This window comes from Buteo buteo, chromosome 25 (genome assembly GCF_964188355.1).
Source record: "Buteo buteo chromosome 25, bButBut1.hap1.1, whole genome shotgun sequence".
Classification (NCBI taxonomy): Eukaryota; Metazoa; Chordata; class Aves; order Accipitriformes; family Accipitridae; genus Buteo; species Buteo buteo.
Genome location: NC_134195.1, coordinates 282,431 through 305,819, shown reverse-complemented (window position 1 = coordinate 305,819; position 23,389 = coordinate 282,431). Strand labels below are relative to the sequence as shown.

Sequence of the window (23,389 nt, the reverse complement as noted above, 5' to 3'; positions counted from 1 at the left end):
TTTCAATAAAACTAGTGTTTAGGCTTCACACTAGAAAAGACTTACAGCCATTGTATAACTACATTAATGCAGTACAAAGCCTGAATTTGCAAGCCATCCTGAAACTAAGAAATAGTAACTCCAGCTCAAGATTACATCACTGCAATCACCTTTCTCCTAAGTAAGAGGTTTTTTGCCCTACTGAAGTCCAAGCACAGGCAGAGGGAGTGTGTGCCCACCTGCAGCATCACGACGATCCAGAGGGATCAGTGAGGGCAGTAGAACTACAGAACAGCACAGAACAAGATGCGATGAGAAAAATAAAAACTACAGTACATGTAAAATGTCACTGATGCCTCACTTGCTAATAAAACTTGGGTGCAGTGTATTTTTGCAGAAAAATTTTCTCTGTAAATTTAACCTTCCAGAAATTATTGAGGGTACACTTCATATAAACTAATGACTTAATCTATTATGAAAACATGCTAAGCTTTCATACCCTGTAAAAGAGCAGACACCCTGTATCTCAATAGGAGAAATCTATACCCCAGCAGAACCTACTAGTCTCAAACACATTTATTTTTACTGTCTTCTTGCTATAAAGTATATTATTTACTTTCTGAACTCTGAAAAGAGGTTGGCAGCCATATATTCAATGAAAATGAAAACATGTGCTATAAGGAAATACACATATGTCATTTTAATGAGCAGCAGGACATGAATCAATATATAGCATCAGTACTGAATTGTATCCTTAAATAGTTTTGCAAACCTAAAAATATGCTGTATACGTAGCAGTTTTCTAAAGAAGACAGCCTGATAGATGAATTACAATATACATGCATAAGTACTTGAATTACATCTGTCTACCTATATACATATCTATTTTGCTTTTCATTAGACATTTTGGCATGCTTAGAATCTACTCCTTAAACCTTAACATGTGGATCACCTACAGCAAAAGACTCAAACCCCCCCCCCCCCCAAAAAAAGCAATCTTGGCTTCATATTCAGATCAACTGCACCCCACCTCTTGTATCTCACCACCTTCATCTTGTAATTCACAGGTTTACTCACCCAAGTACTGAAAAGCAACTGAGATACCAGAACCACACATAAACAAAAATCCTATTTCTCCTCAATCACTGACTAGAGATTCAGCTCAATGAATGGGATTGTTTCCACTAAAATCAGGAACAGAATTAATATTACCTAACTATGGAATTCATACTCCAGCAGAAGCCTGTGAAGATTTTTATTTATATTTATTAGAACATAAAAAAAGAAAACCAAAGTCCTGTTTAGAATCAACAACTTCTTGCCATTCTGAGTTACATTTAAAAGCATCGTTGATGGCAATAGAAATAGGTGTTACAAGATGGCAAAGTACCAAAGAAACAGGGGAACGGCTTGACAGCTCCAATTCATAGCATTTTCTGACTAACTCACCACACCTACATTCACAGTGTCAGGAAGGATATCCCTGCCATCAGCAGGAATCTGAACAGAAGCAAACCGTTTTTATTCAGAGCAACACTGGGAAGCTCAATCTTGTGTCCCTAGCAGAGCAGGTCCAGCCCCTCCTAGTGGAGGACAAAGGAGCTGCAGCAGAGACCTGAGAGGGAAAAGGGCAGGAACACAGGAGGCTGAGCTAGGATGCATCAGAGAGGTTTTTGGAAGGTACCTGTGGGTAAGCGGTGATTTGTGAGCCATGAGGTGGGCAAGTGGGAGCCATGGGGAACGCTCCTAACGTGGTCAAGACTTTAACAAAGGCTCACTGAGCAGTTCTGGGGAGAGCGAGGATGAAGGAAAAGTGAAAAGGTAGAATATTAAGAGGCCCAAGTCATGTTTAGGCATGGCCTCCAAATCCCAAACCCAGGTCACCCCTCCACAACTCAGTGACTGGAAAAGTTTGAATGCGACTGCTGTGTTAAGTGAACCCTGGACATTCATCCACAAAACTACACACAGAAAAAAAGTTAGCCAAAAGTAAGAGTTGGACATCAGAATATAAGAAAATAACAGACAAAAGTGGTTATTTTGGCTCCCTTTCAAATGTCAGTGCAAATTTAATTTTTGCTGGAGACAAACTGCTGTTGATGGTAGATTGATTTTAATGAGCGGTATTGGGTTGATAGCTTTACAGTGTTTATTCTCAAATGTTCTCTGTCATTTGAGATGCCACCTATAGTACAGGAGTGTGTAAGCTTTTCACATTAAAACCAGAATAGTCTCCCTGACTTGAAAGTATCTGCTATTGCTACAGAAGACTACCACAAAGAAAAGAGAAGCAGGTGAAAAAATTGTGCTTTACCTGTCCATACTTTGCAGCTAAATGTAGGGGTGTCCAGTACTGATTATCCACTACATTGAGATCAGCCCCATGGTCCAGTATCAGAGATGCAACATTCTTGTATCCATTAGCACAGGCCACATGCAGCTGCAATATAAAAGTATCTTAATAGTTTAAAGACCTCAGAAAAACCAGTGACATGCTATTGCATATCTTGGCTGCCCCTCAGACCTAACTGGCTAAATCATGATAAAGACAAATACAAAATATACATGCGATAACAGACTAGAAACCCACTGCAGAATCTTTTTTAGCATTTATAAACAAAACCTGAAAAAAAATAAGAATGGTAGCTTATTGAGAACTACTTAAACAATCTAGTCTCACTAGATACTTTTCACGCCATTTCAAGCAAACATCTTTTCAAACACACACACAAACTTCATGAGCCCAGGTAGCTTCATACAACAGAGCTTGGCCTAGACCTAACCTTCTTTGTGGCAGTTCAAATACCCCAGATGTAAGTTGACGCTACTTTACTCCAAAATTAATTCATTAACATACAACCAAACCAAGCACATTGAGTTTGCAGCACAAAATCAGTCACAAAAAATATTTTCTCAATTTTGAACCACAGAGATTTTGTTTCCTCTGCTCACACTGCTTCCCTAGATACTTAAGTGGTATTTGTTTTAATAATTGTAGTTGATTTTCTGTGTCAGTAAACTTCCTTTCTGAGTCAAAGTGGAACAGAGAGAAGGCAGAAAATGCAGTAACAGAATGACAGAAATTCAGGTCAGCAGGAACCTCAGGAGGTCAACTAGTGCAACTTGCTGCTAAAGCAGGGACAACTTCAAAGGTAGCTGTGTTTGCTCATGGCTTGTCATTCTGAGTAGCAAATACTGTATGACTGATAAGGTACTGAAAACCGCAGTGGCAAGAAGGGGAAAGAGGAAACTCAAAAGTATTTTTGTTAATGATCGATTTGAGAAACTAGATACTAACTTTTGCAGTTATATTACTATTTAAGGCTCTATATGTGTTTGACATTTGTATCAGTAATCAATTCCACTATGAATAGTATTTACAGAATGAGACCGAGGGGAAAAAAGATAGATTTTATTTTTTATTTAATTAATACAAATAGCAGGTACATATAATAAATATAAAAGCAATATAGTACCAAACGGGACTTGTGAAGAGAGAAAGAGAAAAAATGACCATAGAGAAAGACATAGTAGGGCAATACAAATTATTTGCTCTGGTAATAAGTAAAAGAGGAAAATGCAATAAGGAATCCTATGTCAGAGAAAATTTGTCATTTGTGGGTTTTGGTGGAAATTGTTTCTTGTGTATGGTGAGTAACTCTGTTGAGGCACATACTTCACATGACGAGATCCATCCAGGTTACAGTTTAGTGGTCTTTATGTTCTCATGGTCCTCTGCTACAATTTCAAACATTCCATCCACTTCTGGGAGCAAAGGGGACAAAATTTGCATTTGGAAATTGGCACAATATAATTGCTCATCTCCAGTCAGAAGCCATCAATTCTCGTGATGATCAGTAAGAACAGGGCTCAGGAAGACTACAGAAATGGCGAACTGAGATTGTAGGTGGTAACCTGTATCCCCAAACCACACAGCCCAACTACATGATTTTTTTCCCTTGAAGTAATGTTAGCCAAAGAGACTATTTTTCTTAGCACTGAAATAGATGGCTAACAGGAGGAAAAAGGTCTTGCAATAAACTTGTTACTAGAACTGTGTAGTTCAAAAGTCGCTACAAGCATAGGAGACACCGAAACAGAGTCCAGGACATTATTTGCCTTATTTACTATTTCTGGTTGACCTGCACCTGCAGACCATGCATAAAGTTTTCTCTATGAACATGCTTGATGCAGAGGGATGAAACACATTACAGCTCATCAAAAATCTTCCCCTGGAAAGGAGGCAGAGTACCCCTGCCCTGGGAGCAGAACAACTCTGTATGCTATAAATGCTCTTAACTTCAAATGTACAAAAACCTCAAAATTTTCCAGTAATTTGACATAGCTTCAGCTTTTCTTCTGTTTTAACAGAAGAAATTACATTTTTTATTGAGACATCAATCTGACAAGTGCTATTTTAAAGTAGTTTAGAAGCTCACAGGACAAAGGAAGTATTTTGTGACTGAAATCTTTCAAATAAAAAATACTACAGGATGATTTAGCAGAAATATTAATTTTGTCATATATCATTCTATGTCTGTATTGCATGTGCACATATTTAAGTGCTATTAATCTCTGAGAATGTGTCCATTTCTATATTTATGGCATCATTTTTTTGCCTGATTCATCTTAACTTCCACATGGACACAGATACATTCTATCGAGAGAAAACAAATCTCATTTGCTAATTAGAACTGAGATATTTGGTGTCTTCTCTGTATACATATATGTAAAGCAACAAAAACTATTCCCAGAACCCTTTGATACACATACAGCTATCACAGACTGGCTGACTCCACAACCATGAATAGAGACAGAGCAGTTGAACAAGTTCCGGATTTTCCACCAGTTTGTTAGACAAAAGTTTCACACAATAGACATCTCAAACAAAAGCAAAATGATCCACTTTGTAGCTACTTGTTGCAAGACTATGAAAGAAGTTAAAAAAATCAAAGTTCAACATAAAAGCCATTCATGCAAAAAACATTCCCTTTATCAACAACCCACCAAACAAACAAGGAAAACCAAACTATCCACAATGGTTTTCTGCTAATATTTGCAGTACTCTTTAACATATTTCAGACATGCATTTCAACTACTCCAGCTAACTACAGAAAAGGTTTTATACAGTGATAGTTATGTAAGTTCGTAACTCAGTTTAACTAAGCCAATTCAGACTACAGTAGCAATAAAAGTACAACAGAAACAACTTTGCATTTTACTGTGATTTAGCAGCTTAGCTTAAATGTATCAGAAAACTGGAAGTTAAATTAATGCTTTTATGAATTAAACTAAAAGTTGTGTTGTTTCTTCCCACCCCTCCCCTGCTTCCCTCCTGTTCTTAAGTACAGTTAACCGCCTTGAGGTGACCACCCCAAAAGTGATAGCTTCCTGTATAGACAGAGCCAGTGGCTGGGATTCAACAACCCCAGATATGAGGCTGCTCACTTTTTCAGTTATAGTTTAAATACTCCACAGGTATTGAAATATGGAATTAAATACTAATGATTCAGTGTGTTAATTCAGCATCATGCAATGTAATTCAGCATAAATGCTGAAATAATAATAATATTCAGTAAGATGTGCCTTTCTAATTATTTTAGTACAGTACTTGCAGAAAAACAGAAAAGATTTTTCAAAAGTTATTCAATATCTTAATGTTGTTGATGACCATTTATTGATTGACAATGATTTGAAGATTTTATATGCAAAGAGAACATTCCACAGACATGCTACCTAGGGAATAATACATTAATTTTTAAACTATTTGACTGCTGAAGAAGTAGCAATCCTGAAAAAACAAAGGGATAGAAGATCTATTAGCAGAAAAAAATATAATGAGACCCAGTGACTACAAATAACATGTAAATTTGGGAGAAGGAGTACTTATTCACTGATATGGTGGAAGCTTCATTACACTGAATCAAGATGGGATAGTTTCACGACACAGTCTTTTAGCCTGGCTCAACCAGAAGGTACAAGCCTAAAACAGGAATCACTGTGTGAAGTTTCAGGCCCTCTCTTACACAAAATGTCAGAGATCACAAGTATCTGCTGCAGTTCTAAACTACAGTGCTAATATTTTTTTTGCTATTAATTTTTGTTCTATATATTCAGTGGCTAAGAATAAGAAAGTTGTCATTAAGACACAGATATTGCACTAGCCTACTTTAAAATCTGTACTATGCATGGCCTTGACATCTATCTATTTTCAAAATGCCAGATGAGAAGCAAAACCTTGCATAACCTCACTTTGCTTCTTAGAGAACTGCCTTGCAAACATGCCCATCAGTACACACTTGCAGTACATGCATATTCACAGGGTGATGATTACATGTTCCCACTCACCAGTGTAACTCCTTCGTCATTCTTTTGATTCACACTTCCTCCACTTGATATGAGCTGTCGGACATCTGTAAGCATTGTCATAGGTCTCTGTATCTTCATTTGGCGCAATGAATTGAGCTCTACACCTGGAAAAAAGAAAAGGCTAAGACCTTCTGGTATTTCATTCATCAATAAAGAACAGACATATGATCTTCTGCTCTGGGTTTGTAAAAGCTTAATCAACATTTAATTAGACTTCAGTGTACATTTATAGAACATGTTTACTTACTTATATTTACCAACAAGTTTACTTGTATCTTTATTTTAAGTCACTAGATGGATGATTTAATGTCAGTCAACAATATCAAATAAATGGGCCTGATTTCCTACTGACTGGCAAGAGCAGTTGTAGCTAAAGCAGTTGTAATATCATTAAATCCACTGGGATAGTGAAAATAGCTGCGAATGGGAAAAGAATTAAACACTCTAAGGAAGCCTCTCAAGTGTTTAGGTCTTGTTTAATGAAAATTATTTTTGGCTGCTTTCTTTCAACCCTGTGTATACATCACAGTGCCTAGACCAGTCCCTCAAATCTGTCGGCTCAACCACTTGAGAGACTGTGAAGTGAAGAAAATGACATTAGAACTCAACACTTTTTTATCTGCCTGGGTTATTTTTAACCGGGATTAGTTCTCCTGCTGAGCTTAGACCATTACAAGGCCCCATAAACCAAGAGAAAATGTAGTACAGAAGCAGGAACAGATGGGAGGGGATGAAAGGAATGAAGGGCACAGGGTTACTTGTGTCAACATTGCTACTGAAAGAAACAGTTCTCGAAGTACAGTTTTAAAATGAAGATAAGCAAGGCAGTCCATAACCAAAAGAAAGCATGGCCTCCAGTCTGAAGAGATTTAAAATTAGAAACCGAGGGTACAACAAAATTGCTAAGTGGTTAAACTAGCAACTGGCTGTGGCTTGATTGGAATATCTAACCAAAATTCAGGGCTTGATTCTTCTGCTCCTAGCTTCACTGGTCACTTACATCCATATATAGAAAATGTAATTTGAGTATAAAAATCCTTCCTCTCTACCCTGGCCATGACGTAACAAAAAACACATGAATAAATTATTTCTCAGTTCTTTTCCACATTTGTCAGTGAGCTGAAAAGTGAAAAATATTAATTTAATTAATATCTATTTAACTTAACATTTTATCTTCAACAATTCTTGCAATTTTTGATATTACTAAAACAACTGAAGCATGTTTCAGAGTAAAACCATATTTTAAGTTTCTTAGTTTTAATCTACCCTGGAACTCGTATAAATGGGTGTACCATATGTAGTTCAGCAAAGAATCTGAATAGTTTTCTTTCTCTAACATGCTACTATACACACTGCTTTATGTTCTGAATTTTATTTGCCTGCAGCACTTCTAAGAGTTTTAGCTCTGAAGTGAAACGTTCAAGTGTGCACACTGTCTTGCTGGCCACATTTACATATTTTCCTATTTTCACACCTGTCACCTAAATGACACCAAATCTAAAATCCAAGTCTAAAACTAAGCTGGAGAAAATGAGATGTTTTCTGTATCTGGACTAAAACCTGTGATCTTTCACATACATGTAATTCAGACAAACAAACATATATATGGTACTGATGTCTTAAATTAGATACGACCCAAAAGCAGAATCTGCTAACGTCCTATTGCCTGACAGTTGCTAGACTAGAACACAATGCAGATTTCATAGGGTGTTCTGAGGATCTCCTAACAATCAGTGTATTCATTTTGTCAGAATTGAAGTTTTTGTGCCTTCATCACATTTCACAGTAATGATTTAAAACTACCCAATGACATTTACAGATTACTGATGCCACACGGCATCAATTAAATGTCTTTTTTTTTCCGTTTCTGCCTATTTCCTGCTTTTTGTAACAGTCAATTGATAGTTTAACATTCTTGTGCCAGTGACAGAACTCTCTCAAATCGCCAAGTTTAAATTTCCAAAACACTATGTGGTGTGAAGGGCTATATACACCCAAAATTAGTCATTTGCAGCACTCACTTCACTTTTTAAACACAACACAGACAGAGCAGCTGAAATGAAACTTGACTGGTCATGATAAAGCTCTTTCTAATGTTGTCAGGTAAGAAAGATTAAAGTTTAAAAAATATATGTATCATTTTCTGCCTGATGAAGGCAGCCATTTGTCAGTGAGCTGAAAAGTGAAAAATATAAATTTAATTAATATCTATTTAACTTAAGTACTACTGACAGAAGTTATGTCAATTTTTAGTTCCTCTTGATGTCTCCAGTAAACAATTAGAATAAGTTTTGTTTTTCAAGGAGAGAGGCAGCAGGTGGAAATTAACATACTACCTCTTTTGTGTGTAACACCTCAAACACTCAAAAACTAAAACTAAGTTCACAATCCACAAATTAGAAATACCAGTTTCTGACTTTCCCCCAAAAGAAAAAAAAAAAAAAAAAAAAGACTGAAAGTGAAGCACAGTTATTATCAGGTTGTCCAGTTTGTCATGTTTCATGTAAATTACAGTAATGGCTACAGGTTGAGGGCAAAGGCCAGCTGAGTCCACTCAGCCTTTTCTAGAAATTTACTACTGACTTACACTCAGCCTGGTCAGAGAATTAACTTATTGGTATATTCTTATACTGACAGTGAACTATCGATCCTTACACCTTGTAAATTGCATTTTATAGAACCTTGGTGCATCCTGTCTGGGGCCACAAAAAAACTGGCTATTGAAAGATTAACTTTGCTCACGCTGAAGGAAAATCAAGAAAAGAGTTCAGCTGCATCGACTGCTACATAAATTCTATCACAAATACAATTACACCCATCAGCTCAGAGAAAATGCATAAACAATGCTACATAGCAACAAAAGGCACAGTCTATGTGAATCTCAAGATAGCTTTATTGGCTTCAAACCAATAGTTGTATACAGGAATGATACACATTTCATTAAACAAATAGCAGTAAAAAGCCTGGCAAGTGAGCTACCACAGTGACATGGTTCCACAGGCTTCATTTTTTAAATATCCAAAAGAGTTTTGAATATGCTAAAGAAACAACAGAGATCCCCTTCCTCTGCCTTTATAGAAAACAGAATGAAAACATGAAAAAATGATCTAAATTGCAATCTTAGAATTGCAGGTTTGAATTCCAAGAACTCGGGAACTGTCAGGCTTCAGTGAAGGCTTCCCTGGTGGGGAGCTGAGAAGCCGATTTACCAAGCGTGCACACGCATTATTCTCTGAGGCTCAAACAAGGAGACCTGGTCAGTAACTACCTTCACTTAATCAAGTTTGTAAATGTGGCGAGTTTACTCTCCCTCCCCAGGCAGTGATACTTTTCATCAGTTTAGATGGAACAATAAAATGTTACTCATACAGTAACTAACTTGCTGCCTGAATCAAAGAACGACCTTCACATTGCATTTCAACAGGGAAATGCGGTTTAGATATTCAGCTGAAATGGGATGACAGCCAGCATGAATAAATAGAGGAAGAAAACCAAATTGGCATGCGCTGTGGGAATGGATTCACATTTTAAAAAATGAAAAGTCAAAAAGAAAGGCATAGGATGGAAAATACGCCCCAATTACCCTGTACCAAATCAGAACAAGAACTACATGCTCACAAATTCTGCAGGAGAGAAGATGGAGAAGGAACAGTTAAAACAGTAGTGACCCTGCAGGATGACAGGCAGGAGCATAACCTAAAAGCTACAAAATATATCACTTCTCACTCTTTAAGAAAAACACCTGACAAGGCCATTTCATGTGCTTTGGCTGTCTCACCCTCTCTGGCATATGGTTATAGAACTGACAACCCAAAGGAATGTAAAACCCTCCAATAAAAAGCTGGAAGGTAACTTTCAGAAAGTTGCAGTGCTAAAGAAATAGATGGCAAACAGAACTGAGAATTGCTACAAAAAATATTTTCCTCAGAAATGTCTGGTACTAAGAAGACTCTCCATCTGCGAGGGGAACACCCATTCCTGGGATCAGTACAAAGCGAACACACTCAAGCACTTCTTGGGAAATACCCACTGCACTCACCCAGCAGTCACTCCTTCTGCAACGTGCACGTCTCATTCTCCAACAGGCTTAAGAGTCTTTAGGAGAGGTCAATATCACATTGCCTTGCAAACACAAATGTACATTAAAAACTTGCAACAACTTTGAGAAGCCAATCTCTCATCTCCTCTTAGTTAAGTCTTCTCTCACCCTGCCTGTATCTGCCCTTCCTGCCCAGAACTGCAAACAGAGCAAGGATCTTTTCACCCCAAGCACGATGAGCCTGTCTGTACTCATCTATAATTTTAGGGATACCACTGTTTAGAAGTTCTATTTTTCTCCTGTGCAGCATAGTATAGGATAGACATGTTCACAATCAATAAGAAAAAAAGTCATGGTATCATTCTTGAAATATTCATTTTCATTCATAAAAATATTCAGGTGTAGCTGTTACTTTATCCAGCTTTATTTGCTTAAAGTTTTAGGAGGACTCTTCTGGCTGCTTACTAGATAGCTTTGTAAAGAGCACTGTCTTTGTTAAATTACATTGTTCAGTAGCTCTTGTGCGTATCGTTTGGCATTATGTGCATCTGATTTTCAAAGGTCAGCATATGAACAGATATGTTTCAGCAACATTTATTATGTGAGAAGGGAAGTCAGTATTTTCAGTATCTGCAAAAGAGTGTATATTTGCAAAACTACTAAGCTCTAATTCACTGCAGAAGTACCGACTGATAGAGGTGGGTTTTACCTCTTTGTCTTTAAAGAGATCATTATATAGGCGTAGTGAAAGATGTTTAGTTTATTTCTTTCCAATCTGAAAATGCTATCAGAAATGAAATTCTCATCTCCTCCTCACATAGTCAACAGAGTGACAATTCTCCCACTCTAGTGAAACATGCTTTTTTTTGTCTTCTCTTCTATAACAAGGATGTTGATGACCCTTCCAGCTAAAATTAGTTAAATTACCTCTGTCTCTTCTTAACTTGTATGAGAACAAAAATAATTTTTGTAATTTATTTTAACAGACTGGCACAATCTCAAGGCTTAATACTAAAGCATTCATCTGTGGATATGTCTTGCATGTTTATTATTTTATTTGTAATATTAATACCAGAAGACAGAAGCAAAAAAAGCGTATCACTGTCTCTGGTTACTTGCGGTAAGTACCATGTCTGAAATGAGCTCTTCCATATACAGTATTTCTATACTCAGGATTTCTCAGCAAGGTCTTAATATGTTATGGTTAGATGTCTTTGTTAGAAAGCAGTAAAAGCAGGGTACTTGACACCTGCCAGGGAGCCAGGAGCTGAGGGTGAACAGGGGCAGGAAGGGTAGTGTCCTTGCTGACGAGGGCACAGCCCCACAGTACCCAAACAAGAAAATCGAGCGGGTCTGGTGATGGGAATCAGGGTCAACTGATAGTTCTGTGATTGCTAGAAAAGCTTCTAGCAACGAATCCAGAAAAATCAGCTGAAGCCAGGCAGTCAGTGGTTCAGGGTTGGGATCAACAAGGTTCGTGGTTGGGCATAGGCATACCTCAAGCAAGGAACAAGGGCAAGGACCTGAGCCTAAATGTGGCTCTCCAGCCAAAGGATGGGTGAAAGATCATTACAAGGCTTCTCCCAGCTCTGCCTCACAACTTAGCCCTTGTCTGAGCCAACTGCTCCCAGGTTACACGGCTGTACCATATCAGAGCTGGCTTTGAGCACCGGCAGCCAAGCCCCTGGGAGTGGGGAGCACAGGTTGCAGAGCCCGTGGGTGCACTCTGGGCATTGAAATTTTTTTTTCTAACTTGATAAAGGTTATAGTTTTAGGAATCCTATAAAAAATGGTAATTTATCTCTAATGGTAACAGAATTAGATTATTTATCAGTAAGCTGTTTGAAAGGATACTAAAAGGGCATCCCCAGTTGCTGATGTTCTTCACACTCTTTTTTCAAATCTTTGCAAAGCCTTTTAGTCCATGAAATGCCTGTTTTCCTTCTAGCATCAGTTACAAAGTAAATCATAAACTACTGGCTGAAACTTAAAATGTTAATTCAAGTGCCAAAAGTCTGCACAGTGAGTTTAAATATTTTCCCTTTGATGAAAACATATGGGTAACAAAATGCTTCCACATGATGGACTTTCTTCTTTAATTCACTTTTAAATGCCCAAACATTTGCATGCTGGAAACACACAAATATTAAGAGGAGTCTAAGACTTCAAAGTCACTTCCCCAAGAGTTAGAAAATATAAAAATTATGGTAGCTTATTCAAGCTTATATTAGAAAACACAAAGGCCAAAGGAAGACAGATGAGCATTCTCAACTACGACGTTTTCAATGTGTCACGTTTTCTGTGTGCTTCATTTTTAGGACTTGAAGGGACCTACTGAAACATCTCATTTGGTCCTGTTCTCACTGGCAATACCATCACCTAACCCCTATCACCAATTAAGCAAGCTCTCTGCAGAAACTAGACAGATTTTTTTTTGTCTGTGTCATAATCTTATGGGTAGGTGGTTCCCAATCAGCAAAAATCAGAGTGAAAAAACTTTGAACCACCCTGAGGCTGTTTGGTTTTGGTTGCCTGTTTTTCTGTCAACCTACTGCATCAATACTATTAATAGAAAATTTGTAAGCAGAAATCAAAATCACATTGCATATCGTTCTAAAATAGAAAATATAACAGAGGATTTAGTTTTAGCTTAAATCCACTGATCTTTAGTACTAACAAGCTACATATGTTGACATTTTAGTCAGTTCTTACTGTAGTATGTTGGCAATAATTCCTTAATGTCTATGAAAAGCCCTTCATAGTTTTAAATATGAAAGTCTAGAGCAGTTACTTTTTCTGAAATTATATTGATCTATATCAATTGCTTTTCTTGAGTGCACTGAAGAAACAGCACATGATTCTTTTTTTCCCCATGCTGGATTACTAGATCTGTTTTAAGTGTTTCTGTGGCACAACCTCCATGTTAGAGCATTTTGGTGTATGTATTCTGAACACTTTAATTCATAATCAAAGCTGATGAAAAAAACACACAACTGGGATTTTCATTTTGATCTTATTCTCGTAAAAAGCGCCAGAGTGTTGAGAAACACACGACCAGATGTATAGTCCAAGTGTTGGCAGTTGTGGGACTGCTGGGGTGGCTTCTGTGGCAAGAGGCCAAGGCCTGTCCTGTGTGGACCACAGACAGTTCTCAGCTCCAGCAGACCCACCACAGGACACAGCTGAGCCTCTCAGACAAGTATGGCACCTCTATGAAAACATACTTAAGGAAGGGCAGAAAACAGTAGACAGAGAGACAAAGAGGAAACAAAAGGAGGGAGAAATAGCTGAGGGAACTCCAAGGTCAGAGAAGAAGGAGGGGGAAAAGGTGCTCCAGGCGTTGGAGCAGAGATGCCCAGCAGCCCATGGAGGACCCATGGTGAAGCAGATGGACGTTCCTGAAGGAACTGTATACCTGTGAAAAATCCATGCTGGAGCAGAGGGAAAGTGTAAAGAGGAAGAAGTGGCAGAGAGAAACTGCTCTATGTACTGACTGTACCTCCCCCACATCCCCTGCACCACTTGCAGGGGTAGAGTCTGGAGTGAAGGAGTGAAGTCAAGCCTGGGAAAGGGGGAGGAAAGGTGTTGTTTTAGTGTTTGTCTTTCTGTTTCTCACTACCTGAATCTATTCCAATTTGCAAGTTTTCCCAAGTTGAGCCTGTTTCCCCTGTGACAGTAACTGGTAAGCAATCTCCCTGTCTTCAACTTGATCCACACGCTTTCTCATCTTATTTTCTCCCTCTGTCCTGCTCAGGAGGGGAAATAAGCGAGCAGCTGGGTGGGAGTTTGGCTTTTAGCCCAACCACACCAGATTTTATAAATCATTTCAAATAACTTTACATTTTAAACCAAAATAATTTTGGGATGTATCTTCCTATCACATTCCAGGTTACTGTATAGTGTCACTCTTACAGTAAATTTTTCCTTAATCCTTTGCCCACTACTTTTCTGAATCAGCTTTTCCTGCACGTTGTTTCCCTTATGTTGTTAACTTTTGGCTTCAGGGAAATTCTCCTTATTGTAGTAATTTATGAGTTGACTGTTTCTGACTAATGTTAAACACTGTCTTCAGTGTAGGATTCTGTACTAACCCTTAGCTTCTGGGGTTTTTATTCTACCTACTGCTGCATAGCAGAGAAAGAAATTCATTCTTTCCTCTTTGCAGCTGAAAAGTAAGGCTTAACCTGTTTGCTAGTAAGAATTTAATAAACCACAGTCTATTTTTGTGAAATCTACACAGTATTTTAACTAACTTACACCATAAAAAAACTACCTCAATGGACAGGACTTGCACATTATTTTGGCTCTATATACAGTTTTCTGAGACACCTGAATATGATCCCTTTAATATTAAGAGAACAAAACATATCCATTATTCACACAGCTTGGAATACTATAAAAGATTTTGATTAAGTACATGAAATCTCTATTACCATCAAAGGTTGATAACCTTTACCCAGCTATTTTAAATTCATTTACCCCACAGGAAGTGAACTGTTAAAAAGAATACTTCGTAGAAAAGCAACAACCCTTTTTTTCTGTACCTGGGTCATGGTAGAAAAAGAAAAGCCATCTATACCTTCAGGTAGATATGTTATGTAAATGTAGTCATTCTTAAAAAAAATAATTCCACAACAGATGGTTTTCTTTCCGTTTTGTAATAACCTGCTAGTGCATAAACTCTCACTGTACAACAGGCAAGGAAGGTATTATTTTGCTTTCAGATGCGTAGGATACTTAAAAAAAAAAGCAGTAGTAAATATCCAGATGCTGTTTTCTCAGATTAAATAACAAGGCTGATGTTCTTGAAATGCACAGTTATCCTACTGAAAGCTGAAGCCTGAGATCTTGGAAGACAAAAGGGAACACCTCTCTTTTGGAAACAAATTACACAGTGAACGTGTCACCTCCTAACACTTGTCAAATATGCAACCAAGAAATATGTCACTCATTTGTAGTTTCTATCTAAGTCATCTAATCCACTATGCAACTAAATACCAAGAAAGGAAGTAAACAAAAATGTTGCATTCTTCAAAGCATTACATATTTAAAACAGCCTAAAGGAAAAGGAGCAAACATAAGGATCATATGCCATGATCAGAGTTTCACTGACACACTTCTACAGTAGAACATTCTGCCTCTAAAAACAAAGAGAACACACTAGCAGCCATTGAAAGTTTGATGTTTTTAAAATGGCATTAATACAACAAAAGCTTTGCCTTAAAACATAAAGCTGATATTAATCTAAATAAAGGTCACAGAAGGTGCCAGGTGGACTTCTCGACAATTCCAATAATCAACCATGTTCAGAATAAAACAGGACAAATAGGGGAAAAAAAAAAAAAACCTTTTTACACTTCCTAGTATTTTCATTTCACCTCTGGAGGGAGACACTTCCTGGAGGTAAATAATGAACAGAGAAGAGGCTACAGGTATAAGTTACAACAAATAAAATTTCAACTGAAAATACAAAGAAAAAAAATGACACGAAGATGGCTCAGCACTGGACTGGGAGCCCAAAGAGATCAGAGACTCTCCAACCCACCATGGTCCTGGGTAACCTGGGCTACTCTCAGTTGGCTTTGCATTGGCAAGACATTGCAGCAGATGGTCTCTCCATCTTATTTTTCAAAGTCCTTAAATGTCGGGACTTCATAGCAAAAATAAGATGACCAGTAACATGTAAAGCCAATGGTATCTTAGCACAGAACAAATTTAACAGTGTTTACCGGTGTCCTCCTGGTGGCTGGTCAAGTGAATAACCCTTCTGCTCTCTAGTGACAGTATTTCCTAGAACTCCACTAATGGCAACAGGAATTTAGACACCAAAGCTGGTGTACAGGCACCTACATCTAGACCTGTAAATTTAAATATCATAACCTTAAACTGAATCCCATCCTATGTAGCAGACTTCTAAGCCTCAGCTAGCCATTCTGGGCTCCCTTCATAGCACTTGGAAAGAAGTATGCAGTTCAGATTGTAATTCAGATGACCCATTACAGATGCCTACCTTTGAAGCACCTCTTTTGCTTTAAGGAGGGTTTGCTATAGACTGACTACCAGACCATGATTCAGATAAATCGACCCCAATAAAGTCCTCAAGCTCAGGAGCACACTAGGCTTCTGAGTGCTCCTAGGACATGATCAAATACACAGTTAAGCTATTTCCACCACTTTCCTAAATATGAAATTGGGTGCTGTATTTTTCCTTCCATCCTTGATTAGGGATATCTTAAATGAAGCTTATAGTATACTAGAATTATTACCCAACCCAAAGGATGCTCTTAATATACAGAGGATACGTACCTCAACTTGTTTTCCCTTAGGTAAGTAAAGTCTGCATATTGCTTTCTTCAGCCAATAATTAGTTTCAGTATACAATGTAACATCAGTTACGTTAGTCTGGGCAATTCAAAGTAATTCATACTTATCCAGATAGCTTTATTTCCTTCAAGGATTCCCTCCTCAATCTTTATTAACCATGGCAGGCTGTACAAATATTTTAGAAGATATTCATTAAATTTTAAAAACTAAGTGCAAAATAAGGGTACTTTGAGCTGCCTATTGTGTTACAAGAAGAATAGTAACAGACAAAGCAAAGTTGATAAGCATTTTGTCATTGATCACCCAAAGGCCAGGATTTCACACAGTACTGCAATTAAAGGGTAGGATTGATCTATTCTTACAGTCTAAAACTATGACAGGTAAACTATGACTTGTCAACTTAGGTTCTTATTAGTCTGCAGAAAGAAACAGTCGTGGAAGTCAGTTCTCCTCACCTAGCCAGGTTAGGAAGAGCTGAAACAATACCTACATTTCCCATTTCCCTCTATTGACCAAAAGAAAAGGTCTGGATGATTAGCTCAGGCTCAGCTATCTACAGTTAGTAGAGGTAGATGTCACCTTCATAATGTTTAGGGTTTTTTTTTATTTTGGAAACTTCCCACATTCACAGAATCATTGTTTAATGAGTAACAGTACCTCTCCCATCTACTGGAAAAGAGGCAACTCTAATAACATTAGAGTCATAAAAATCCACTGTTCCATATAAGTTCCTTCAATGTAAACACTTTGCCAAGAAACTAGCAATATTTTTCTTCTTTTTTTCCAATTTATTTCATTTTGCAACCAAAAAGACAGACATACCAAGGAAAGAGGAAGCATTTTCTAATAGATCCACACAAATAATTGCAAGTGAGCAGACCATACCTTGTTGTATGCTATATGCTTGTTCTATGCTCCATGTTAAATACCATATCAGACAAAGCATTTGGAGCATTTAGACTCCAAATATCTGCATTTTGCAAGGCAATCAAGTTTTTTAGAAGCTAATACCTGTATTGCCATTAGAAAAATCGAAAACCAGAGTTCATGAGTTACAAAGACATTGCCAGGCACCAAGGAAGCAACATTATAAAATACACCTGTGTAATACCCTGGATGTGCTATGGGCTAACAGTATAGGACCTCACACTGAGTGTGATTTCCTTGCCAGTCTAAGTCAACTTCTCTTTTAAGTGAAAGAGGACATAACCTAGTTTATGTTGAAACAGACTTCTTATATGGAGGCAATGTTGAAATTACACATTTTTACATTACTACTCATTATTTCTGCTTAATACATTGTCCTTAGTGTTATGATGAGCCACATACAACGTTAAGGCAACCTATTATAGTCAAAAGCAATGCTAGAAATCTCAGTTCAGAAACCTTATTTAAGTTTGCAGCTGGTGAAAAACAAACCCTTTTTTTCAATACAGGTTCTGTCATCTATAACATATTAAGCATACTTCATAAAAGAAATCTAGCTACAGTATTTTCTCCATACAAAACAAAACCAACACTAATATTCTTGAATAAGTGATAAAGTTTCATATACATTTCCATTCAGATGACTTGCAGAGATTTATTTAACAGGCTCTCAATGGAAAAAATATACTCTAAGGCTATACATAACACATGTGAAATGGAACAAAATGTGAAACCTGGTCCTCACACTGTTAAATTAATTGTTTTAAAAGCTTCTGCATTAGTGCCATTTTTCTGCTCTGAATTCACACTCTGACATCTCCATATGAATAGGCAAAAGCAGATCTGACAATAATCACTGCCACTAACCTTTGTTAGCTGTTTGAATCTAAACACACTGAAAACTTTTCTGACTCAAAATCATCTTCCTCCCCTCCATCTCCAAACTAATATAGTTCCACTGGCTTCAGTACTGACTTGCATCAAATTAATATCCATCCTTTTCATTTTTATGTCATGTTCATTAAAAACATTCCAGAAGCTGAAGAGCTGACTTACCATTTTCTTCCAAGTACATCAGAAGGATGCTGCTAGATTCAGTCCCTTCTATGGCATAATCAAGTGCGATGTTGCCATTAACATCTTGCAGCAGCACATTTGCTCCAGCCTACAGGCAAGAATTGAAAACATTTTAGGATTTTGTAGTGAAATCTTAAACACTACTGGGGTTCTTATACATTCCCATTCAAAAACATTTCAAAGCTGGGGTTCTTAGACAGAAGGCTGATTATAACCTGAAACAAAACAAACCAAACCACACAAAAAAAGCACAGACAAAATAAAGGACTCTTGAATGTCAAAAAGGGCTGGCTTTGCCTGGGACAGCTGACACTGTTGCTACCCTAGCTATCCAGCCTGCCTTTACTGCAGAGATGTCTGAGCTGCTCAGCAGTGAGTTTTGGAACCACCACCATTTGCAGTGCAGCATTCTGAAGTAAAGTAAGCTGTTACTGATTACACTCTGCCTTAAAACACTACACAGTAAACAGCACTTGTTCAAAAGCTGACTGACAAGCACCACAGACACCCATGCAGCAGGGATGGGTAGACAGATGGTAAGGGTAACCTTGTCAGCCGGCCCAACCTCTTATAGCCTCATCCATCAATCCAACCTTGATGATATCACCCGTAGTCCCTAAAGGAGCCAGGCTGACATTTCTGTAAGTTTCATTCAAAATTCAACATAAAGGGCAGACAACTAAGAGGAGCCATTGAGTGGGGAGGGAGGGGGAACAGATCCATGAGAAGCTTGAAAAGAAACCCCCAGCATGATAAGAAAACTTGCCTTTTCTGTATAAAATATTGTTAGTGTAAGAATTTGCACTATGAAGGGCGACTTTTTATTTTATTTTTTTTTTACGTAAGAAAGCTCTCATCCTTGAAAATATTATGAATGTCTGGTGGACAAAAGTTTAAATTACAGTGAAATGTCATGTATCTTCTTTAAGAGGCCGTAAGTTTAATTCATTTCAAGTGTTGTCTCTATGGCTTTTTACTGCAAGGAATTATGAAATAAGAATGAACTTTGGTAAACTTAATTACTTGTCTTATAAGCGTGTATGATAAAAAGTTTAGCTAAAAAAAATGAGGGGTATCAAGGACAGCCTTTCTTAAAACCACAGCAGCAGAGGCCAACTTTAATAAGGAATTATTAATGGAAGGTATGACTGCTTTTTTCAGGAGCTTACTCTCTAAGTACTGTATCAAAGAAAAACTCACAATGGGCTCAGCTCCTGGCTCAGAGTGAAATATGACATAAAAAACCTAGCAAATTCATGTAGGCTTCATGTCATCAAACTGAAGGTGTTGGAACTGGACTTGCTAGTCTAAGGTGACCTCCTGGGTTCCCATCACAGTGACAAAGGGACAGACAGGCATCAAAGAATGACTCACCTCAGCCATCTCAAACACTTCGATATCCTACTAGACCATATCCTATACAGCAAAATAACCTATCTTGCTACAAAGTGTACTACTTTCTTTTAGCACCTGTCTTGCTGCACTGACTGTAAGGAGAACCTAGACAGCAAATTTAGATTAGATGTATATCTTTTAAATTGCTAAATTATATTAGATGAGAGGAGTTGACTCTCATGCTTAGTGAAAAGGAATGCAAGGAGACTTACAAGCAAAGAGACTTACAAGGTGTAATATCTTTTATATTCATTATAGTGCTATGAAAATAAATTTCTGCTTGCCTGTCCTGCCAGACGAAATTAAAACAATGATCAAAAATCAAATAAAGAATGAATGTGAAGACCATAATATCTTTGCAGGATGGTTTAACAACTATTTATTGCACTTGTTCCATTACTGGGAAGCATGATTTTTGTTTGTTTTGCTTTCTCCTCACTGAACCATGACAGTTTGCTGGTGATGACAGAACCAAGGAAGCAACACATTTTCGTATTTATTTGACTTACAAAGACTTGAAGGCACCTATCCTTCCCTGCACGTAAATAACCTTGGAGAAGGCTGACTCGTCTGACTTCAGCAAATCTAATTTTAAGAACTGTACCAAATGTTTTGAGAATAGCCACAAACACTGTGATTTGCAAAGTCTGTTGCTGGCTATAAAACAAGTTTTGGATCAGGGACTTTTACTTAATTTACTGGCCAACAAACTTTTAATTATTGATTCTGCTACTGAAAAATAGAAACAGGCAAACAAGCAAACACTTTGAGAACTACATCTGGACTCCTCTCTAGACACTGCCTCTTCCCCTTCCCATCTCCAAGCCCCTTGCCACTCGCATGCTATGCCTGCAGTGGGCAGTGTGGGAGACTGGGGTCAGCACATTGTGGTTCCGCTTCTTTGGTGGTCCCTTGTTTCTTCCTCCACTGCTCCAGCATGGGCTCCTTCACTGGCCAACAGTCCTGCCAGAGACATAACTCTCCCCCCAAGTCCTCTGCTCAGCTCCCACTTGGGCAGTTCTTTCGCTCCAGCCCTGCTCGCAGCCCCTCACTGCCAGCATCATGCAGGTTATGCCCAGTACCAAACTCCACTGTGTTTTCGAAAGCAAGCTATTACAGGTATAGAAAGGTGGGGAATTCTACTGTATCTCCCTTCCTTAGTGTATTGCACAACATCCTGCCAAAAAGACGTGTGACAGGTTGTCACTATGATGCAAACTGTACACACCAATATTTTAAGTGCTCATAGTATGGACTTTTCTTCCTGTTCGCTCTGATTACACGTTTGCCTGCGATACAATGGAAATTACTTGCTGTTAAATGTGACACAGGCTTTTCAATTGCTCAGGATTTCTTTTATTTCCAGGCACCTCTCAGATTGTTATGGCCAGTCCTGAAAACTGATTTGAAATCTCATTTTCTAATTATAAACCAAATTTCCCATTTAGCTACTTCTATAAGTAAAGACAAGATGGCAATCCCACAGATGGCAGAAGACATGGCAGAAGTTCACACAGGTAACTGGCAGGGGTCAGAACAGAATGAATGAGAGGCAAACTAAGCAGCAGAAAACCAGCAGGCTCAAGCAGAAGTACAGACAGAGCATGACAAAGACATAGAACATGTTGCAGGTAGCAAATGTCACAAATACTGTAGCTTTAGTTCAAATTCAGACGATCAAAATCGTGCTAAACAACTTGAGTGCTATTGTTACATATATGGCCTCGTAGGTCAGACAATAAGAAACCCAGATAGGAGTAGAGATGCAGATGGAATTGAGATTATCTGAATATAGTCCCACTTTGTTCTTAGGTTTCTGTTCATAGCTCTGAAAGAGACTATGAGGAATACTGTCCCCAGGCTACTACTATTAGAGTTCCCAAATTTATATGCATACCTTGTTTATATTAAAAATGTAATTCCCTATTCCATTTCAGTTCGAATGTTTTATCCACCCTCTTGAATTCTGCATGCAGTGCTCTGTGTACATGAAAAGTTACTGGCTTACCGATTCTCCGCACATCCTCATTCTCAAGTCATTTCACAATAAAAAGATAAATGCATTGCAAAGAATTTTTGAGAAAAATATTTGTCTGCAATGATAAATTGCTTGTAATTTAGAAAAACTGCAGAAGGAACATCTTTAAATATATTATTTTAAAATGTTCCCAAAGACACCTAGCTCAATACACAGAACGCAAAATGCAACTGAAATGCATGCTCTGCTATGCAGAACAACATCCTTATGTAGAGAGAGCATATGAGAGTAAACCCTGGTGATCAACAATAAGTGAGCAGACAGTACCAGGTTTGCACACTATCCCTGTATGACCAGATATCAAGAGCCTCCTGCCAAAGAGAAAATATCTTTGGCTAGTGAAAGGAGGTAAGATTTCCCTTCTGGTTCCAGAAATCATGATTCAAAATACTTCAATTTATCTTAGTAATAATGAGGAGGATAAGGAAAATAAAAAGGATCATTTTACTGTGCCTATTCTTAATTAATTTCTGCCTATTTACTTATTTGTAGCATCTCTGATACGTTTTCCTTTCAGACAAACTGAGTACAATAGCTTAACTCCACATATATGCAAAACTGGTGACCCTAAATATTAGGTACTGAGCTCAGGAGCAATATAGCATGAGGTAGGTTAGATGTGAACACTTTCACAGTACCGATCTCTGTGCATACCCCCATTTTTTGCTAACATAGTAGTTTGAGATGACATCCCACTCAGTGGGAGAGAGACGAATAACTTCAGATTCACTGTAGAGTACATGATACAATGTACATTCCCAATATAACTTATTCCACGATCACATCTTTGTATAGCTAAACTTTAGGATAGCACAGGGAAGAACACCACTTTGCACACTAGGGTGTAGTAAGGAGCTGAACTCTTCCTTCCCAAATAATGTACCAGAAGGTGGGGAAAGAACCAAATAGCTTCTGAAGTCCAAGCACTATTGGAAATTTTCATTTACAAGAACTTAGAAAAATTAGTAACTTCATCACATGTGAACAGACTGTGAGCACAGCCAGAGTCTTCTACAGGGCTCTGTCCCTATACAAGGTACCTGTTGCCACTTGGCCCAAGTGCAAAAGTATAAATGCAATCGCAAACTCTCAAGACTGTTGCTGTAGCTATAGCCCATTGGATCAATGTCCAAATTCCCACTGGTAAAATAAGAGTTGAGTTTAGTCCATATTCTACATTTGGGAAGCCTAATTAGTGATACTGTTAACTCACAAGCAAATGATTTATTTTTCGTTTTCTC

The 23,389-nt window shown here is 37.9% G+C and overlaps 1 protein-coding gene across 1 annotated transcript in view; it reads right to left on the bottom strand.

The window, feature by feature from the left end:
• MYO16 (myosin XVI) overlaps positions 1 to 23,389 on the bottom strand; it is a 384,622-nt gene that overhangs the window by 211,198 nt on the left and 150,035 nt on the right. The window contains exons 5-7 of the mRNA XM_075057405.1: positions 18,695 to 18,803; positions 6,328 to 6,452; positions 2,294 to 2,419 (exon numbers count right to left, since the gene is read on the bottom strand). Of these exons, the coding sequence (XP_074913506.1) occupies positions 2,294 to 2,419; positions 6,328 to 6,452; positions 18,695 to 18,803 (360 nt within the window). The remainder of the gene's footprint in view (positions 1 to 2,293; positions 2,420 to 6,327; positions 6,453 to 18,694; positions 18,804 to 23,389) is intronic.